The sequence below is a fragment of the Lactuca virosa genome, chromosome 8, assembly GCF_052849685.1.
Source record: "Lactuca virosa cultivar CGN04683 chromosome 8, Lactuca_virosa_CGN04683_v6, whole genome shotgun sequence".
In the NCBI taxonomy this organism is placed as follows: domain Eukaryota; kingdom Viridiplantae; phylum Streptophyta; class Magnoliopsida; order Asterales; family Asteraceae; genus Lactuca; species Lactuca virosa.
This window is the reverse complement of record NC_136433.1, coordinates 137,760,068-137,782,397: the sequence shown is the minus strand read 5'-3', so window position 1 is coordinate 137,782,397 and position 22,330 is coordinate 137,760,068. Positions and strand designations below refer to the sequence as shown.

General features: G+C 36.0%; 4 protein-coding genes across 4 annotated transcripts; 2 read left to right on the top strand and 2 right to left on the bottom strand.

The window, feature by feature from the left end:
- Window positions 1-1,068: 1,068 nt before the first annotated feature.
- Window positions 1,069-3,566, top strand: LOC145134680 (protein AAL-toxin resistant 7-like). Its single transcript, XM_079069526.1, has 2 exons — window positions 1,069-2,608; window positions 3,263-3,566. The coding sequence occupies exons 1-2, from the start codon at window positions 1,938-1,940 to the stop codon at window positions 3,309-3,311; spliced, it is 720 nt and encodes a 239-aa protein (XP_078925652.1). The 5' UTR covers window positions 1,069-1,937; the 3' UTR covers window positions 3,312-3,566.
- Window positions 3,567-4,267: 701 nt separating this feature from the next.
- LOC145132572 (3-ketoacyl-CoA synthase 10-like) lies at window positions 4,268-6,471 on the bottom strand. The gene is made up of 2 exons (XM_079067414.1): window positions 5,931-6,471; window positions 4,268-5,831 (listed from the first exon to the last, which is right to left on the bottom strand). The coding sequence occupies exons 1-2, from the start codon at window positions 6,348-6,350 to the stop codon at window positions 4,545-4,547; spliced, it is 1,707 nt and encodes a 568-aa protein (XP_078923540.1). The 5' UTR covers window positions 6,351-6,471; the 3' UTR covers window positions 4,268-4,544.
- Window positions 6,472-17,387: 10,916 nt separating this feature from the next.
- On the top strand, window positions 17,388-19,659 carry LOC145130879 (uncharacterized). The gene is made up of 4 exons (XM_079065633.1): window positions 17,388-17,582; window positions 18,283-19,213; window positions 19,333-19,455; window positions 19,561-19,659. The coding sequence occupies exons 2-4, from the start codon at window positions 18,770-18,772 to the stop codon at window positions 19,657-19,659; spliced, it is 666 nt and encodes a 221-aa protein (XP_078921759.1). The 5' UTR covers window positions 17,388-17,582; window positions 18,283-18,769.
- A 162-nt stretch (window positions 19,660-19,821) lies between these two features.
- On the bottom strand, window positions 19,822-21,606 carry LOC145129231 (endoribonuclease Dicer homolog 3-like). Its single transcript, XM_079063942.1, has 5 exons — window positions 21,337-21,606; window positions 20,902-21,224; window positions 20,623-20,806; window positions 20,431-20,545; window positions 19,822-20,349 (listed from the first exon to the last, which is right to left on the bottom strand). The coding sequence occupies exons 2-5, from the start codon at window positions 21,034-21,036 to the stop codon at window positions 20,130-20,132; spliced, it is 654 nt and encodes a 217-aa protein (XP_078920068.1). The 5' UTR covers window positions 21,037-21,224; window positions 21,337-21,606; the 3' UTR covers window positions 19,822-20,129.
- Between the last annotated feature and the right edge of the window lie 724 nt (window positions 21,607-22,330).

The following is a 22,330-nucleotide window of genomic DNA, read 5'->3' as shown; positions in this document are numbered from 1 at the left end:
TTTCTGATTGGTGGAATTGGGTTTTCTCTATCAGAAAGTAGCCAATGCCTTGTCCAATTTGATGCTTATCTAAACAATCAGTGGACTCCTTAGCAGTTAGCAGGCCTCTCTCTCTCTCTCTCTCTCTCTCTCTCTCTCTCTCTCTCTCTCTCTCTCTCAGAATCTGTTTTATTATTGATTATGATGAGTTATATGTTGTATTGTTTGAATCATTTTAGATTCTGATTATATGGGTTTCGTATCTCGATTTCTGTCCAGTTTATCATGCTCACATGTGTATATGATCTTATAACATTACCTTGTTTTTCTTTTACTCTCTATGCATTATTCAGCTGCCATTCTAGAAAATAATTCATTCTAGTACAAAAAAATATGTGTTTCATTTGGAATATAGTCCCATGCCTCTTAGATTCCTCATTTTTTTTTAAAATAAATTTTAAATGTGTATGTATCATATGATTGCAGCCTCCATTTCAGTGCATACCAACTGTTTATGTTTATGATTTTAAATTTCAATGAATCTAATACGTTAATTCTACTATAATTAAAGCACATCAAGAAAATCATTTTGTTGATCTTCAAAATATAAACCAAAATTATATCGTGTATGTTGGTCTCAACTCTTAAACCTTAATCAACAATCTATGCTACAGTTTGATTATATGGTTCATCATAACTTTTGATGTGAAAACTCAGTAAAATATGATGGCTGTTTTTACCATTGTTAACAGACAGAAGACTGCTAAAGTTATTGGAAGCCATGCATCTTCCATACTCAGATTTAACAGTTTTTGAACAATTATTGTGAGAAATAACATCAATGAATAGTAAACCTGAAGAAAATGAGTAAAATAGTATGGTGAAATTCTGATTCTATCAGGCTAGTGGTGTTATCTTTCCTCAGAAAAAGGTCCAGGTGCTCTGTTTTTGCACTACACATTAATGTTATTGGTCAATTTTCAATAATTGATTTTATCCATTTCCTATTTTTATGCATATATATATATATATATATATATATATATATATATATATATATATATATATATATATATATATATATATATATATATATATAGTATGCATGCACATGCACATGCACATGCACATGCATACAATACATACACATACAGAAAGAAGCTTACCTTACAACAAGAAACGAAATTCTCCCATCAATTCCCATTGCCTACTTCTGAATGTTTTTGAGGTTGGTCCCATTACACAAGCTTGCAGACAAAGAAATATTATTATTACCCTTTCAAACAACTTAATGACCAAAATGCCCTGTCACCCAAAGTAGTATTATTTGGCCTAGATTCACCTAAACGAATGCATATCATATTATCACATCTTCTAATATCATGAAAAATATGAATGTGAACGATTCTTCTTTAGAATATGCTTTTATTTCATCTTTTAGCTTATTTGCTTCTACATTTTTTTGTAGAATTCCCTTCGAATGTACGATTAAATAATTGTGTTTGCTGATGCCTTTTATTTTTTTATATTGTTTATGCAATTTCTGGCATGAGTATCCTAAGGGATAGGATTTTAAAAAAGTTGATGAATGATGAGGGGTAGTGTTTATATATATATATATATATATATATATATATATATATATATATATATATATATATATCAAGTGGAATAGGATAAATATAGTGGTTATATGACATACCATTTTTGGATCATGATTCCAATAATGGTGGCACAAGAAAAAGATTGTGTCAGTAGTTGTAAATACAATTGGAAAGGAAACAACCTAGAAGGGGCAACAAAAATCCATAACTATTTAAAAAATATTATAGAGAGATATAATAAAAAAACTAGATTGAAGGCCAGGTATTTATATCCAAGAAAACCTGTGTTTTGGTATCAGAAAAGAAAACCATAACATTTGAAGAAAAGAGTGTTTGCAGAATTGAGGGGTATCAATGGAAATAGAAAAAGTTGATAATAATACTCAACAATCCAAGAAACAAGTTAGGAGGAGGCTTCAAACCAACAAACCCTATAAAGATAGGCTTTTGAATATGGCTGAAGCTAGAAGAGAGATTGCTACTGCTCTTAAGTTCCATAGAGCTTCTATGAAGCAACAAGAGGGTAATTATGTCCTTCAACAACACCCACCACCTGAATCAAATTCTAGGTTGTTTCCGGCCACCACCACTGCCGCCAACAGTTATTTATGGTCTTATTCAGGCTTACCTTTTCCTCCACCAATTCCTCCACCACTGCATCAAGAAAACCTAAATTTTGTACTCCCTACACAAACCTTGGGATTGAATCTCAATTTTCAAGATTTTAGTAACTTGAAGACACCAATGGCGGTTTACTCTTCATCATCTGCTTCCTCCTCTCCGTCCACCTCCTCAACTGCCGCCAAGGAAGTGGCGGCGGTTAGCTCTTGTGGTGGAGTCTTGGTGAACAGGAGCCCAGCTTATGATGATGATGGTGATGATGATAATGATGATGAGTATCATCCTTTTGACCAAGTCATGGAATTCCCACCATGGTTGATTAATGCAAATGAGAGCTCCTGTTTGCAACAATTTTATGATCACCAATTTTCTGATCAATACTCTCCAGATCCTGCTTTGCCTTGGTCAGATTCTCATTCTTGATTCATATTCAATTATTGATTTTTTTTTCTTATAAGGACATTATACTTTATAAAAACTACCCAAGTATAGATGACATTGGTAGGTTTTTCAAACTACAATGTTGTAATAAGGAGAAATGAAAGAAAGATGCTATAATAAGGCATTATACTTCCAATATTTTTTTCTTGTAACTTTGAAAAATCTACCCATTGATAGCAGTGAAACTGTGAAAATTTTCTATGTATTTTCTGATGACATTGGGTAGATTTTTCAAAATAAGGAAAAATGAGAATGGATGCTGTAATAAACAAATCAATGGAAGTTTCTTGTTATTTCTTGCATTTAACCCTTTACTTCCTAATAAAGATGCTTTTTTTTTTTACTGTTTTGGAAAAAAGAGTAGCCATAATTGCAATGAGACCAAACAGGTCCCCACTCACCACCCTGTTTTTTTAATTGTGTTTGTCTCATTTTCAGATTCTGTGACAGGTCCTACAGTTTGGCCTGTAAATTGTTGGTTAAAAGAGTGTGTATATATATACTATATAAGCATACAATTAAAATAAGTTAAAAAAATGGATTTACATAATCTTGTTTATGGATTGTTAAGTTGTTTTTGATTAGCTAATATGTGAGTGACATTTATGAAAATGCAGCATGGACATAGGTGAAATTGAAGGGATGGATGGGGAGTGGTTAGCCTGAAAAGAGATTTGATTGTTTTTTGGTTAATCAATCTAATATCATATGGCTATTACTTATTGGATGTTTCTGATTTTATTTTTTGTGTGTATGTCTGTGGTATGAACATTTTTGGTCTTTCTAGATTCGAATCTTTGTGTCTTCGAACACAAGTGTGTTAGACTTCAGATAAGATGTAATTTTTTTTTCTATGTACTAAAGTTGCTATTGAACATAGATGTATTATGTATAATATATATGTGAGAAATCTTCATCAAAGTCCTTAAATTCTAGGCTTATTAACGATAAAGTCATGGTTTTATTATTATTATTATTTTTAAGCTAGAAAAAAAAAAACAGGTAATTGTTTATAGAAAATGTTAAGAAATTGGCAACATATACATATGTGGGATTTTAGTCGGTAATCTTAGTTTTCAACCGGTAATCATTAGAAAAGTCGATACATTACATTTTTTTGAACAAAAAAAAAAGACGATACACTTTAGGTTCATTAACGATAATGCCAGTGACATTTTCTTTGAACAAAAAAGACATAATTTTATTGTATTATAATCTCACTTATTCTTTTTGTGTGATAAAATGACTGTTATGTTATTGTATTTTCATGTCAAATGACAAAAAAAAAAAAAAACCCAATTTTATCCAGACATATGATATCTTTAGTCAAACATAGAGAATATAAGATTACAGCAAGATAACACCCTCCATCAAACAGAAAGAATACAATAATAGAATATCATATGTCACCAAATGCCCTTTGACCTAGCGGTAAAGATCGACTCTCTCAATTTAGAGGTCATTGATTCAAGTATCGTTGGAGATATATGTAATAATTTATGATATTTAGGAGTATATTAGTTTGTCGTTAAAAAAACATAATATCATATGCCTTAAAAAAGAGATTGCAGTCGATTACATTAAAACAAAATCATCTGTTAAGTAGAAAAAATACAATAAGATTACAGTAAGATAATATTATCTTATTCTATTTTTCTCGATACCTTTTCGTAACTACAACATATATATATTTCCTGTCTTCAAAGTTCAAATACACATAATACTTTCTTTGTGATATGATATAACGGAAGGCATGATAAGTGATCAACAATCAAATGAAACAAAACACAACAATACTATGACCAACCTAACATATTGCTCACTATAATCTCTTATTATTTTCCTTTTCTTTTGCAAAGAGTTTAAACCTCTTACATTTATAAGGTACCCAAGTGTAATTCAACTAAAGTTGAGAGGGTGAACTTGGTTAGACTGAGAAAGAACCTCCCCAGGATACCTGTCAATGCAATCAAGCCAAGGGTTGTTGGCAGACGGCTTTTCCATGTCACGGACCGATTTCCAAACAGCACTGTTGCACTTGAAACCCGACCCGAATGCCAGTTGCCAGACCCGGTCGCCCCGTTTCACTCTTCCCTTCGCCTCCAGATACGCCAACTCATACCAGATGCTACTGGAGGAGGTGTTCCCGAACCGGTGGAGAGTGGCTCGAGATGGCTCCATGTTGGTGTCGCTCAGCCCCAGGTTGCGTTGCAGCTCATTCAACACCGTCTTGCTGGTGACGTGGATGCAGAAGTGCTCGAATGCTAGCTTGTAGTCGGGAATGTATGGCTTGGTGGTGGTGGCGGAGGAGGAGGAGGAAGGCGGTGGAAATAGCTGAGAAGAGTTACTCGGGGTGGTGACGCCGTCTTTGTCTTTGGTGGTGCCGGAAAGGTACCTCTTGATGAGTGTGGAAAAGAAGAGGAGTTGCTCGGAGACTGGTAGGACTAATGGACCTAAGGTGGTGATGTTGGTTTTAATGGCGTCGCCGCCTATCTCGACGATATCTTTGCTGATTTTCAACCCTTTGAATCGTTGTTCGTCTTCTTCTTGATACACGCTCCCGAAGCTTGAATCATTACCACCTTTATGCGTTCGAACGATGTGTTCAAGCCTGTACTTGGCTCGGCGGTAGTCACCACGGCGATTGGAGAGCATCAGGGCGGAGCAACCCATTCTGAAGAAGCAGTTAGGGATGAGCATAGACCGATCACGACCTGGGTACCAGTTATACGATACTATCTCCGTGCTCACCACCACCGCAACGTTGTTCGTGTTCGCCTGAAGCATGTCAGTTGCCAAATCCATCGCAATAATCCCGGCGCTGCAACCCATGCCACCCAAGTTGAAACTCAAAGTGTTTCCCCTCATCTTGTAATGGTTGATAATCATCGCCGACAGAGACGGCGTTGGGTTGAAAATGCTGCAGTTTACAACAAGTACTCCGACGTCCTTTGGTTGGATCCCGGTTTTCTCAAAAAGTTCGTCTAGAGCTCCAAATATCACCAGGGACGCCTCTGCTCTTCCATCTTTCATGGTGGAGATCTTTTCCGGCGAGCTTATTGCCTTTGGGACGTACGTTTCATCTCCGATCCCTGAAGAATCAAGTATCTTCTTCTGAAATTCGAGGCTCTCTTCATCAAATTTTCCCGACTTTCTTGCTAATTCGATAAATTCCTCCTTCGTCACCTGAAGTTCAAGAGAATCGATATATCACAATTCTTAGTTGATCTATTTTGTTCAGATCATTACAAGAAAAGAAGATTAATATAAAACAGGTTTACCAACCTTGAGATCATCATCGGGTTTAAAGCATGCAAAATCTACTAGATAGATGGATCGAGGGCTGAACAAGAAATAAAAACTTAGGGTGAAGGTAAAGACAGCAACAAAAAGAAGTAGAGAAACAAGATCGTAGCCGGCGGTAGTGTCCCATAGCTTCCGCCACAGCTCTTCCCTGATGAAGCGACCGACCTCCGCACCAAACACCAGGGCCAGCACCGGCACAGTGGCCAAGTAAATCCCGTGGTTGATTAGGTAATGGTAGCCAAGCTTCACGTACTTGAGCTTCACAGAGTGGAGAAAGTCCGGTAGCCGACGGCGAACCCTGACAGAGAAAGACATGGAACCAGCATCGGGGCCGGACGATTCAATTCCCCGGTTGACGATTTCTGTGGACAGAAGGTGTTGTTCTCCGGTGGGTGCCATGATCTGCAAATGGACATGTACGTAAGATGTTCGAGTATGGATGGAGTATGGAGAGAATTAAGGGGTGGGTGTGTGTATTTAATGGCCGATCGAATTGAAGTTGGGAGGGAATTAACTCTCAACGGCTACGAACCAGAGGGAATGTAGTTGGAAGATTCGAAAGTGCATTAAATTAAATTGGTGTTCGTGTTGTTTCCCTATATAGCTATTGAAACCGGTAGTTGTTGTTACAGACCAACATGCATTTGCTATCTTAGGTTTGAGTTGTGTGATTTGATGTATGGCTCCGAAGTGGCCACTTCATGAGAAACAAACAAAATATAAAAGCCTTTATATATTTTATATATATAGTGGATAGTTTAACGAAAGAATTGAATATAAAGTGAAAAATTAACGAAAGAGTTAGATATCTTGTTGTTATTCAAAAAATTGAACATAGTTATTAGGGGTCGGCAAAATTGTGCAATGAAAAATCAACCAACATGTTACCGGCCAAACCATTAAAGTTGGTAGTCAATATATTTGATAACCAACATGTTTGGTTGGTAGTACCGTACCAATTGAGCAATATTGATACGGTAATGACACAAAAGTATGAATACCATGATAATACCGTACCAACCAATTCATTTATTATTATATATATATATATATATATATATATATATATATATATATATATATATATATATATATATATATATATATGAACGAAATCTTATATTCAATTGTTAGTTGTGTGTAGTGTTTACAGTTTTAAGAACATTATATAAGTCATTTTGTCGCATTAGTTAATAGTTATTACAACGTTAAAACACAAAATTAAATTGTCACTTTAACGTTATATCAATAGAATTTTTTTATAAACTAAAAGAACAACGTAACTAATTTCTATACTACACATCAAAATTACCCGATGTATTTGCTTATTTTTAAATCTTACAATAGAAAATTAAAAGAAATTGATATATATCATTACCAATTTGTATCAACCAAACTTGTCGGTAGTCAAATATATTGGTACCAAACATACCGGTAGCAATTTTTTGATACCAATTATAATTGGTATTGTACATGGTTTAGAGAAAAATGAATTGGTACCGTACCAATTCCACCCCTAATAGTTATAATAATGTGTTGTTGTTGTTATCGGTGTTCAATATATAAAAAATCAATAGTCATTGAATTTTTTAACAAGAAAAATTAAATCTTTTTTTAAATAAATGTTTTATTAAACCTTTGTATAATTAAATTTGTATAATTAAGTATATTGTAGAATAAAAATGATAGTTGTATGGTTATATGAAAAATAGAAATACATGCATATTATTTTATCACATTGTATCATTTATAAGATATCGTCAATAACTTCAAAAAGATAGTAACATTGACCATTATTGATATGCAATCTATTTTACAACATACACAAAATAACCTATATGTAAAACCTAATAGGAAATCTAATGGTCATTCACAAACTAATATTGTATCATGCTTCGTTAAAACCTTAATATGTAAAACCTCATGGAAAAAATCATTTATTAAGGAAGAAGAGTACATGATTAATAATAGATATTGGAAATGTAACATCCCAAAAATCATGACCAAAAATTTCATTTTAAATCATTAAGAAACCATAGTCATCCAAACATTATATAAAAACCATAAGTCGTGCATCTCAAAATATCATAACATCTGTCAAAGTATATCATAATACATCCCAGGCTAAACAAATGGTGTGTGCACTGCAATCATCCCGAGCTCTTTCCATTGCTACAGGAAGTACCTGAAACCAAAACTGAAAACTGTAAGCACGAAGCTTAGTGAGTCTCCCCAAACTACCACATACCATACACATAACATGCAACTAGGAGATACGGGCCCCACCCACACTCAATGAGATACGAGCCTCGCCCACACTCAGCTACTATGAGATACGGGCCCCGCCCACACTCAGCTACTATGAGATACGGGCCCCGCCCACACTCAGCTACTATGAAATACGGGCCCCGCCCACACTCAGCTACTATGAGATACGGGCCCCGCCCACACTCAGCTAGTCATGAAAATACATACAGGTATCACACAGACAACAAGTATAACTAAGCATATAAATCTGTACCATATCAGCTATCTATGAGATACGGGCCCCGCCCACACTCAGCTACTAATCAGATCACATATACGGGCCGGCCTTGGTGCCTTAGACCCGTTCCTACTGAAGGAAACTCACCTCAATGTCGTGAATAGCTGAAAGTCGCTGCTCTGCAATCGGCTCTACTCACACCCTATACATAACAACCTCTTAGATAACATTCCATACTCAAAACCCCTTCATGTGTCAACCTTGGTCAAAGTCAAAGTCAACATCCTGAGTTGACTCAACTCGTTGAGTTGGTCCATCAACTCGTCGAGTTCCATGAATCATAAACCCTGCAATCGCGCTCCAACTCGTCGAGTTCTTTAACAACTGGTCGAGTTCCTCCTATCTACTGAAACGAGAGTTCCCCAGTCAACTCGTCGAGTCATCCTTGAACTCGTCGAGTTTTGCCTTTAACAGAATCGGGACACTTCGTCCCAACTCGTCGAGTTCCTCTTTGGACTCGCCGAGTTCTTCAGTCTGTTGCTTCATCTTAATGGATTAAGCCCTAATTCATCAGATCTAAGCCATATACTCTGCCTATACACTGAAAATGTCCTTTTAAGGGTAAAGTTACCAACTTTACCCGTTAATACCCTTAATTGAAGAACCTAGCTAAAACCCTAACTCTTTAGGACCTAGATCTTGGTCCACAAGTCATTCATACTCCAAACTAAAGCATACAAACAAAGATCTAGACCCTAAACACTATATGAACACGTAAAGCTTCCTCCTTTCACTCCATGCATGGCCTTTTGGAGCTTAAAAGGCCAAAAGGACATCATATAGCTTGCATGGGGCTTTAATGGCCATAAAGTTTGCACCTTTATGCCATGAAAACCCTCCATGATTCCAGATCTAAAGGTTTACTCACTTGGGATGTCCATATCCCAAAGATCAAGCTTCTTGGACCAAAAACCCAATAAAGTGATAATAAAGAGTTCTAAGAAGCTACTAAGCAAGTTTGAGACTTGCTTACCAGAAAATGATGAGAATGAAATGGAGTCTCTGGATCTACTAGCTTCCTCTTGAATCCTCTAGCTTCTTCTTCTTCCACAAGCTTCAAACACACAAAGCTTCACTCAAAAATTGCTCACAAGCTCACAATTGCATTAGGGTTTCTGGATCTAGGGTTTGGGACTTGGAGGCTGTAAATGAGGCTGGCATAAAGGGATTAAGATGCTTAAATAGGGTGCAAAACCCCGAAATTAGGGTTTCATTCTGGCAGCCCTACTCGTAGAGTTGAGGCTTCCAACTCGTCGAGTAAACTACAAAACCCGCGTCCAAATCCAATCCCTACTCGACGAGTTTGGGGCCTTCAACTCGTCGAGTTCCTACATAAAAATGAATAAATTAATATTTTAAATGTGTACCAGGAACCAGGTGTTACAGGAAACATATTGTACTTTTTTCTGTAGCTATGTTTTTCCAACTGAGTTTTCTTAACAAGGTTTTTAACGAGGAAATTGTGTGATGGGGGAATATGAGAAATCCAATAGTCATTCAGTAAATAATAATTCATAACACTCCCCCTTGAATGACGATTGTATCATGCCTCGTTAAACCCTTAATCAGTAAAATCTTATGGGAAAATACATTTTATTAAGGAAAAAGAGTACATGATTAATAATAAATATTGAGAACAATTGCCTCGTTAAAAACCCTGCTAAGAAAACCCAGTGGAAAAAACATAGCTAAGGAAAAGAGTATAATATGTTTCCAACTCCCACTGATCATCACATCATTTGATTTCCTTAAAGCGTCGCATGCCAATGTTTCGTACCATCTTTTCAAATTTGGATGTAGGAAGCGTTTTAGTGAACAAATCGGCCAAGTTATTACTTGATTGAATTTTTCTGGATGTTGATGCCATGCTCTTTTAAAGATCATGAGTGAAAAAAAAAACTTTGGTGATATATGATTGGTTCTGTCTCCTTTGATAAACCCTTCCTTGAATTGGGCTATACAAGCTGCATTATCTTCATATAATATGGTTGGAACGTCCCTATTAGAATATACAAGCTGCATTATATTCATATAATATGGTTGGAACGTCCCTGTTAGAAGTTAGAACACAATTCTCACGAATGTGATGAGTTAAATTTCTTAACCAAATACATTCATGACTTACCTCAAAAATTGCTATAATCTCTACATGTTTAGAAGAAGCAACAACTAAAGTTTGTTTAATAGAACGTCAAGAAATTTGCGTACCTCCATAAGTGAATAAATAACCTGGTTGGGATCGAGCTTTGTAAGGATAAGATAAATATCCAGTATCTGTATAATAAATTAACTCTGCATTTGATGAATTTGAATAGTATAAGCCCATATCCATTATTCCTTGAAGATATCGAAGAATGTATTTGACTCCATTCCAGTGTCTTCTTGTTGGGCAAAAACTATATCTTGCTAATAAGTTTACGGAAAAAGATATATCAGGTCTTGTATTATTAGCAAGATACATTATTGTACCAATAGCACTAAGATATGGTACTTCGGGACCAAGAAGTTTTTCATAAGGCCAAAATTGGTCCTTTTGTGGCATCTAAGTGCCTTACCACCATCGGGTCACTCAATGGATGTGAGTTATCCATATAAAACCTTTTAAGAACCTTTTATAGATAACTGGATTGATGTACAAAAACTCTATTTTTGGTGTGCTCAATTTGAAGACCCAAACAAAATTTCGTTTTACTGAGATCTTTCATTTCAAAATTTTCTTTCAAACAAGAAGTGGCCTTTTACAATTCTCCATGAGTTCCAATTATGTTCAAATCATCTACGTAAACAACAATTATCACAAATTCTAATCCGAATCTTTTTATGAATACATATGTGCTTAATGGATCATTTTATAGCCCTTTTTCAACAAAAATGTATTTAAACAATTGAACCACATACAACCAGATTGTTTCAATCCATACAAAGATTTATATAGTTTTACTGAATATACTTCGTGAGAATTAAAAGTATGTGCTTCTGGCACCTTAAACCCTTCTAGATTTTCATATAAATATCATTCTTAAGTGAACAACATAAATAGGTGGTAACTACATCCACTAGAAGTATCTCCAGTTTTTCATGTGTTGCCAGACTTACTAGATAACAGAATGTAATTGCATCAACCACATGAAAGTACGTTTCTTCATAATATTTTTGGGCCTCTGGGTAAAAACTTATACAACGAGTCTTGCTTTGTACCTCACAACTTCCTTTTTCTCGTTTCTTTTACGAATAAATACCCATTTGTGGTCTTACCCCGTTTAGTGTACGGACTACAAGTCCAAAAACTTTTCGTTGAGTAAGAGAATTAAGCTCTTTGTTGATTGCATCTTTCCATTTTGGCCAATCTTTTCTATTTCTAAATTCCTCTATAGATTCAGGTTCTTTGCTATGAAATATTAGTTTGTGAATGACCATTGGATTCCCCATTTCTCTCATAACTCCCCATCCTTATCTAACATTAATAACAACCATTTCAATGTGTTTTATGAATGTAATAATGCACCATCATAATGTGCATTCATATTATAACTCATTTTTCATCTTATTTTGGTAGTATAAATAGTGAACCAATGTTGTAGCACCTGGTTCCTAGTATGTATTTTATTTAAGTATTGTGCATTTTTGGCCTGGGACTCGGCGAGTTGAAGGCCCAACTCGCCGAGTAGAAGCGGATTGGATACGGGATTTAAATGACGGACTCGTCGAGTCGGCCTCCAGACTCGACGAGTAGACTCTGACTGGACAAAACCCTAATCTAAGGGTTTGCACCCTATTTAAGCATCTCATTCAGCCACCCTTCGCCCCTATTGCTTCCAGAAACCCCCCATAGCAAACCCTAACTGTGTGTGTGAAGATCTAAAGGCATTTGTGGTGATTTTGATCACAAGGAAGAAGGAAGGGCCTAGAGGGATCAAGAGAAGACCAAGGGAGTTCAAGTTTGTGCATCATTTGCAGTTCCCAGAAGGTATAAAGTCGGTACCTTGCTTGTTCATTTGCTAGATCCCTTTTTGGGGAGATTTAGGGCTTTTATAAGCCATTCTTGGTAACCAACCATGATTGCAAGCATGGTTGGGGGTTGAGGCTTCAGATCTAGGTCCATGAAGGAGTTACAAGGCAGAAAAGGGCTGCTTTTGCACCCATGGAAGCCCCCATGCAAGTAAAGTTCGTAACTTTACGTGCTAGATCGAGTTTAGGGACCTAGATCTATCTTTTGGACAAAAGTTGTACACCATAAATCGAAGAAATAGCCTTGGACAGTATCGACTCGACGAGTCGTTCTTGGGACTCGGCGAGTCCGAGGTTAGACTCCCCTTTTCTGTTATGGGTCAAAGAGACCCAGTGGAGTGCTGGAAAGGTTTTAGAGGGTCCAGGGGAGTGACCCAACGTATTGGGCTAAGCCATAGTCCTGGAGTTCATAGGACTCGGCGAGTGCATGAACAGGCTCGGCGAGTCCAAGGCAATCTCCCAACTCTTGAAGATGAGCTCGACGAGTTGTTCATAAAACTCGGCGAGTCGAGGACGGGACTGGTTCTTAGGATGAGGATGAACTCGACGAGTTGTTCATACAACTCGACGAGTCGGATGAAGGTTCATTTGATGCTCGTATAGAAGGAGAACTCGTCGAGTCATTCCTAAACTCGACGAGTAGAGACGTGTATGAGGACAGTTAAAAGGTTAGGGACTCGACGAGTTGGCGGCCCAACTCGGCGAGTCAGGTCAACTGGAAGTTGACTTTGACTTTGACTTTGACTTGGACTTGGTCAGGGGTAAAATAGTCATTTTACCCTAAGAGTAGATATCAGATTCTGACTGAGTGTTTTATGGGGATTATAGCTGGAGGATTTCCGGAGCAGCAGCAGACAAAGATTTCCCGCACAGATTATCAGCAGCTACTCGTACGAGGTGAGTTACCTTCCAGTAGCGGTGGGTCTACGACCACAATGCCGGCCCACCAGTAGGAGCTGTATGTTAGATGATCGTCTTTGTGATATCATCTAGGTTTGCTATTACCTGATATGTTGTATGCTGGCATGATATGTTATATGTGATAGTAGTAGAGTTCGGCTGTTAGGACCGAAGGGTAGGTCAGGCACCCCAGATATGTCTGACAGTATGTGATGATATGTTTATATGTTGGCATGATATGTTATATGTGATAGTGGTAGTAGGAGGGGAATAGTCCCCGAGGGTCGGTTGTTAGGACCGACGGGTAGGTCAGCACCCCAGAATGGCTTGACATGGGTAGGTCGGCACCCCAGAATGGCCGTACCGGGTAGGTCGGCACCCCAGAATTTCCCGGCAGTATGTATGTTATATGATTGTATGGTATGTGGTACGATTGGGGGAACTCACTAAGCTTCGTGCTTACAGTTTACAGTTTTGGTTTCAGGTACCTCTTCAGCGAAGGGGAAGGAGCTGGCACGGTAGCGGCACATCATACACACACGCATGGGTTTCCGCACTTGAGATATTCTGGGATTGTACTCTGACATGTTACTACTTTGTGATTTGGGTTTTCAGACATGATATATCAATTTACGAAATGATATATTTTTACGTAGTTTTCTTATGAATGTTTCTATAATCAATTAATTAAAATGAAATTTTTGGACTCAAAATTTGGGATGTTACAAATGTATTAGAAAGTTGATGATTGTATCACAAGTATTGGAATAAAAGTTCTTTTCACTCTCATGTCTTTCTTTACTCTATAATTTATCTTATTATTTGATCATATTTTATAACACGTTATCAACACGACTCTACCATAGAGCTCTAATCCTTATTACTCTTGTCATTTCCATGTATGTATTTTTTTTATAAGTAACACATGTACGATGCTTATAACTTATTTTAGGGAATTTCTGAACTAACAATTTCTTAACATACAAGTCTTTATTTTGATTAGTATTTTCACTATGGAAAACCATGATAGAGAAAACTTTCTCTACTTTTTATGCCACTAACATGCTCATGCAACAGCAATATCCTGAGAAAAGTTTTTTAAAAAAATCTAAATTAATCTCATGTCTTCTTGTGGCTAAACAAAATAATGAACTATTGATGAAAATCACCAATCACGCCCGACCGGTTCTAGTCCATTCCCTGAAGTGAATGCAACATCATATAATCATAATAACCATGGGTCTAACCGAGGTCGTGGAGGTTGTCATAATTATTGTAACAATAATAACAAGATTGCAAGTAACCATCAGAATTTGGAAAATAACAAAAAGCCACATCCTAATGATAAAAGTGGTCAAGGCAAAAAGAAAGTTGAAAATATTTGTCACCGCTGTGGAATGACCGGTCATTGGTCTCGTACATACCGCTCCCCAAAGCATTTTGTTGATCTTTATCAAGCTTCTCTAAAATCTATAGAAAAATAAAATATCGAGACAAATTTTATTCAAAATGGTTTTCATGAAGATCAACCACAAACGATACATTTTGATGTTGTCGATTTTCTTGTCTACCCGAAAGGGACAAGTGGTGTTATGTATGGTGATGGAAGAATAATATGTAGTTTTGTTTCATGAGAAATGATGTTGTCACAATCTTATCAAAGTAATAAAATATGGCTTTATTTCTATTTATTTATTGAAGAGAAATATGGATATTCGCAAAAGAAACGAGGAAGATATATTATTTGCAAATAATGCAACAACACATAACATTTTTAATAATGAAAAGTATTTTGCTTACTTATCAATCAGAGAAGCAAATGTTAATATAATAATAGGAAATGCAAAAATGATTGAAGACTCTAGAATAGTGAATATAGTATTACCACGACAGTGCAACAACACATATGATTTTTATTAATAAAAAGTATTTTGTTTACTTGTCAATCAGAGAAGCAAATGTTAATACAATAACGGGTAATGCAAACATGATTAAAGGCTCCAGAAGAGTGAATATAGTATTACCACAAGGGACAATAATTACAATTGGTGATGCATTATTTTCATCCAAATCACCAAGAAATTTATTAAGTTTTAAGGATATTCGATCTAACGGATACCATGTTGAAACAACTAATGATGGTAATAAAGAGTATCCAAATATTTCAAAAATGATATTGGGTAAGAAAAGTTTTTTGGAAAAATTACTCGTATTGTCATCCGGATTGTATTATACATATATGAGAATGATTGAATCTCATGTTATTGAAAATAAAAGGTTTGATAACACTTTCAAAGTTTGGCATGATCGGTTGGGCCATCACGGATCAATTATGATGCACATAATATTTGAAACTTCAAGTGGTCATTCCTTGAAAAACCAGAAGATTTTTCAAGCTAATGAGTTGTCTTGTGCTGCATGCTCTCAAGGAAAATTAATTTCTCGTTCGTCATTGAACAAAGTTGGATATGAAAGTCCTAGTTTCTTAGAAAGAATTCAAGGGGATATATGTGAACCAATTCATCCACCATGTGGACCATTTAGATATTTTATGGTTTTAATTGACGCGTCAACTAGATGGTCACACTTGTGCTTGTTATCTAGTCGTAATCTTGCTTTTGCAAGATTACTTGCACAAATATTCCGCCTAAGGGCACATCCTATTGCATAAGTTCATACACAAAATGGTTTAGCCATATATTCTTCTCCTTAACAAAAATGTCGATTTACCTCTACATTTTTTTTCCTTTTAATTCTCTTTTTCTACTTAACCTTACCTTCCACATTAAAATGTATCTTCTCCCTTCTTAAAAGTCTTTATCATACCCATCATTTTTTTCCTTCTTCCTTTTCTCTACGATTGGAACCCACATCAAAATTTTAATCTAAATCTATAACTTGGGTGTTAGGATGCATTCTTGTAGTCAGTGGACACGAGAGGTCTTCCATTCTAGAAGAGATTGTACCACAATCTAGTCAGTTGTTTACTAGCAAGGAAAAAGATATACCAAGACGGGTGGCACGTGAACCGCTTTGGAGTGAATCGGTTAATTCAAATCTTGAAATGAGTCCCACTTTCAAATATATCGAAAAGGAGTTTACTGGTCCAGAGTATGATAGCATATGATGTCGACCACTAGCTTGGGTGTACTAAAGTTTAACATTCACCCTTACTAAGATCGCTTGTAGATAACAAACTTAAAAATTCCAAGTAATGCTTACTATTAAGCCAAAAAAAAGTATTCAAATCTGAAAATTAAAAAAAAAAAACACACACTTATTATAAATTTTAGTGTTGGTATTTTTGTTCTCATGGAGAAAGTATAGGCTTCATACTGTGGCATTGCCACAAAATGAGGGGGTAAAAACGTAAGTTTAGCATCAAAATAAGGAAGTAATCTTATTAAAACGTGGCAGACCATTTGAAACTCTGGAGCAAGAAAGGGAGAGGGAGGGGGTCTAGAATTAGATATCACTACACGGGTATAGTCGTATTGATGGAAAGAAAGATGGCAATGGCGTGACTCTAAAAAGACCAATCATAAAGTCCCTCACTTCTCGTTTTTCCTCACTCGTCTTTTCTAATAAAACCCAAATTCATCTTTTCTTGACCTTACACCATCAGTAAAAGTGTAAAAAGCATTAAGAACTCATGCTTACTATCACTTTGTTATGCAAATATTTGAAAATTGATACAAAGAGCCTTTCTTGGTTTCATAAATTTGAATGCCAATCTCCAATACTGATAATCTCTTACTTTCTCGTCTCTTTTTCATCATTCTCTTTGTTTATATTTTTACCGTCTATAAAGCTTCCCCTTTCTCTCTTCTTTTCAAAAACCCACTTCAATTTCATCTTTTTGTTTTGTATTTCCTGTTTAAATCCTAAACCCATGTGCTATTTTATATAAATTCAAAATTCCATGTCAATTATGCAAAAATCTTGAACACTCATCTCAGATTTGTTGTTAAATTATTGAAATACGATGGTTGGGAGTGGTATATCGGAGGTGATCACTAGTAATGGTTGTTCAAAGATGTATTCAGATATAAATTGTACATTGAATACTAATTCTTCCAGAGATCTTCATCTTCAACTTCCACGTCCTTCTCTTCTTCGTTCTACCTCAAATTCCCCATTTTCTGGTCTTGTTATTTGTGTTACTGGTCTATCCAAAGGTGGTTCAATCTTCTTTGATGAATGTTTTACCTCAAATCATTTTGTTATCTTTGTCTTAGTCCCTCTATTGTACAAATCGCACAGTTTTAATTACTCATGTAATCATATTGATTGTGGTGTTCTTGGACATTTTGACTCCTAGTCATTCAATTTGACATCTTTAAGAGTTTCAATATTTATAGAGAATGAAATAAATGTTTTATGACTTCAATTCAGTTCTTCCTCTTTTGTTTCAACAACTTTAATGTATATGAACATGCCATGTATCTTTGATATTCCTTTTATTACATCACCAGAGAAAAACTTTGACTTTTGCTATAATGAAAGTTAATTTTCAAATTCACGACAAAATGATTGTTGTTATTACTTTCAAATTTAAAACTTCAGTATATGCATAATCGAACACAATCCCTTTTTTTCTTTTTAATTTGCATAATCTTAATTTTGAATGGTGAAATTGATTACTTTGACCACAAAAGTCAACACAAGGATGGTTTTTGGACTTATTGTTCTTGTTTTTCATTACATCTTCCATTCTTGTGTCATGAAGTGCATTCATTATTAATTTATCTGAATTAACGTACTCTTTTGTTTGGTTTCACCTACTTGTCTCACATAAGATTTAGAAGAAGTCTTACTTTGCTGGCCAAATCTTTGACTTTTTATTTGTTTTTCTTCTTGATGTTGACTGACTCACAGAAGCAAGAAAACAAGAAGCAAGAAAACAAGTGATGCATGCAACGGAGAGATTGGGTGGTCAATTCAGTCCCCATTTTCATCCAAAGTGTACACATTTGGTGGTTCAGATATCCTTTTCCACCTTCAGTTTGCTGTTTATCTTATTATAAAATTACTTGAATAACTATGCAAAATCTTAAGGGAAACTATTTTGACTTTCTGTTAAATATTTAACAAAAAGATCACGTGGACCCAAATCAATACTATCAGTTTACATAAAACTCTTTTTGGGAGGGAATATATGTTTGTGTGAGTAACTTAATGAGTATCTACAACTCCCATGAACACAAATCTGATTATGCATCGAAGCACGGAGCCAAAGATGGTCTTTTTATAGTTACACTAGTATGGTTTGTCGATAGTGTAAGAAAAAAAATACACTTGTAATATTTTTTTGTGGTAGTGGGTTGTTGTGTACTTGATTTACATATGCTCCTAGAGCAGGACAATGTGGGTCAGCTCAAGGGTTCCCAAAAGAATAACCTTTTTGCAGAAATTAATGCTACTCTTTTTCTTGTGTTTAGTGAGATTGAACGAGTCATTATATGGGGTTAAGAGTTTTGGAGAGGATTATATGGCGAAATATGATCTAAACAAGATTTCTTGTCTTCCTAATGCCATGGTGGAAAATGTTAAACAATCTAACTTGATGCAAAGATCAAGATTACATATGGAAGAGAAAAAAAGAAGAGGGTCAATTTTTTCGGGTCAAACCGTTTATGTTGAATCTGATGTTCCGGTTGAGCTGAGGAACAAGGTGGTGGAGGCTGCTCGAGAGGAAGGTAGTTTACTAGTGAACGAATGGTTGGTTGGTCAACATGCTACTCATGTGGTATGTGAAGCTTCTTCGGTTGGAAAGTATCTTGGTCAATCCAACAATAATCTTGTTACTGTAAGTTTTAGTAAGTTTTACAGTATCTAAATTAAATGATTGTTGCTGAAATTTTATGAAATATTCACAATCTCATATGTTGTTTTACTAATTAACTAATAGCAACTGATGTACCACAGCCTCTATGGTTTCTGAAGACAGTGAATGAGATGAGGTTGCAGAGGCTTGTCCATTTGTCTGTTGACTTGGCACGCCATCTAGGAATGACGATGCAGAATGTTCCAGGTGGAAATTATCGAAAGGTATAAAATCCCAATTTGATGTATAAACAACAAAAGAGTATTTTGGTTATTTTACATTTTTATCTTTCTTAATTTCAATACAATCTTGCTCAATGTGTGGTGCAGGGGTATGTATTATGTAAGCTTTGCAATAATTGCTTACTTTGCATCAACGTAGAGGATGGGCTATATTTTTTAAATTGCTTCGTGTACCCCATGATTTGATAATTTATGTAAGTGAGAAGGAGGATGGGCTATATTTTTTAAATTGCTTCGTGTACCCCATGATTTGATAATTTATGTAAGTGAGAAGGGTACATATAGTAGCACCCTTTATTTATTTTGTTAGTCTATATTTTTAAAAAATCTATCTTTGACCATCATCTCTAGTGCATAAACTATCTTTTAATAATCAAATATTTACCATCATCTATTTGAAACATTTTATACATCGTCGTGTTTTAAACACACACACACACACACACACACACATATATATATATATATATATATATATATATATATATATATATATATATATATATCTTGACATTTTCTGGTCTTGATGAGTTATAGGATTGTGATATGATCCATGATTCTCGAGATATCATTAAATCTAGCCGCAAAAAAGGTCCGGACTCCTGATTAGTGATTATATTCACTAGAGTTTGTTAATTATATATATTTACTTTGGCTTACAGATGAGTTTCTAGCCGGCCAATTTTGAGCTTTCCAAGTCGTTGGAGCTCATAGAGCATGAGTAAGGCAGCAGAATCAAAAGATGTCTTCTTATCTGCACGTGGGTCCCCCTTGAGTTGTATTACACCATAGCCAGGAATAGTGAAGGTGATATGTGACTCGAAGCTATTAAACCCTGTTCTTTTCTCCTCCCCTTCACCAAATTCAACAAGAGATCTGCAAAATCACACTTCATTTTTAAACTCACACCTTAACTTTACTAATGAATATTAGAACAAAGAAGCAAATTTTACTTACTTTGATCTTTGCTCTGATGTTGTAAAATCAGGCATGGGCCACTGCATTTTCTTGCACAGCTCATGAAGTGCAATTCTTGGTCCTCCCTTCTTCATGTTGATACACTCTATCACAGCTATGCCATTCAAACCAACATCAAATTCAAAACCTGTTGTAGATCAAAATCAACAAACATCTATGCTGATTGATTACCTGGAATTTCAACCTTGGAATTAGACTCTAATTCCTCCTCCATTAATGGCTGAGGATCAAACAGAGTTATCTTTGTATCCTTATTAGGACTTAGGTTCAATAGGGTTGTATCATTTTTCTTATTGTTTTCATTATCGATTTCCCCATCTCCATTTTCCTGATTCTTCCTCGAAATCCCTCTTTTCTGTCAAATAAAATCAAATGAAAATTCTCAAAAAGTCAACATTAATCGTAAGCCAGAAATCAGAATGAATAACAGAAAGGAATCCAATTCCAAACCTCGAGCTGTGTTAACAATTGAAGAGCGGCGCCCCTTGCCACTTTCCGGGTCGAACCAGTACCGTTTCCAACCAATAAGGCGTTTTCAGTTGCAACCGTAGCTCCGCAATTACCATATCGCCCTTGATTTGACATGTCTCTTTGGTGAAATAGCCCGTTGAGTCACATAACTCCATCAACTCTCGTAAAGGAGGAAGCTCGAGGTTATGTGGTGTTACTATTGGCGATAATAAAGGCTCAACGATTTCCCAAACTTTATCAAGGTTGAATTTAGTGTCGAGTAATATGGCCCCAGTGATACTCTCAACTAGGTCACCAAGTGCCTATATAATTAATAACAACATAAACATTACTGTTTAATAAAATACACAAATTTGTCCTTACCTTCATGTTAATGGCCTTGAATCCAAGAGTTTATGCAAGAAATGAACTGACCTTAGGGGCTTTCTTGGTTTGGAGAGAGTTTGTATCAGTGGAAGAGGTGGCCACAAACTTCTCATACTCTTCAATCTGAGTTTTGAGAAAGCCAGAGCGATACTGAAGGTGGTGATGAAGGTTGCGTCTCACAGCAGCATATGCAAAATTTTCATTATTAACTGAAGCCGAACGTAGATCCGTTAGTTCTCCAGGATCAATGTCTTTGTGTTTGTTGTACAGATACCAAGTAATCAGTATGTCCAACACCGAGTCCCCAAGAAACTCCAACCTCTAAAAGTATAACATTATTATTATCATGTTGTTGTAATAAAAAGGAATGATATGTGAGTGTAAACCTATTTGGGTGTGAACCTGCCATGAGTAGCTGTACCATCCTTTTTAGTTGACAAATGAATCCCTCCTTTGTTGACAATAAGAACTCAAATGGCAACTTCGTATGTTCACATAATGAACACAATAAATGGTAGCAGTAGTAATTGTAGACTTGTTTAAGTATAAATAGATGCTCTAACCTCAGTTGTAAGACACCACAAACAGAGAGTGTAGTGTGTAATACTTAGAGTGAGTATTAGAGGGTTGTTTCTTTTTCTTGTAATATTGAGCGTGTAAGCTCTTCTCTTTTGTTCTAGTTCTGAATAAAAGTGTGTTTCAACCCCAACAAGTGGTATCAGAGCTTGGTTAAGCTCCGGGGGAAGCATTCTCTGTTTTTTGGTCGAAATTTTTTTGTCTCAGAAACAATTTCGGAGTACACCGTTGGAAAGGTCTCGTTCTGAGGATGCCGAAAATATATTTTTTTTTTGAATTTTTTGACCACCGGAAGGCCTCCAAATCACCGGTCAAAGTTGGTCAAATCTGCCGGAAAAGTCGCCAGAAAAACCAGGGTTCGCCGGAGAAGACGGTACTGTAGCAGCACTGTAGCAGTGACATCAGCAGTGACGTCAGCAGCTGACCAAAGTTCTGGAAATTGCAGTTTAGCCCCTGTTCTTCCGGA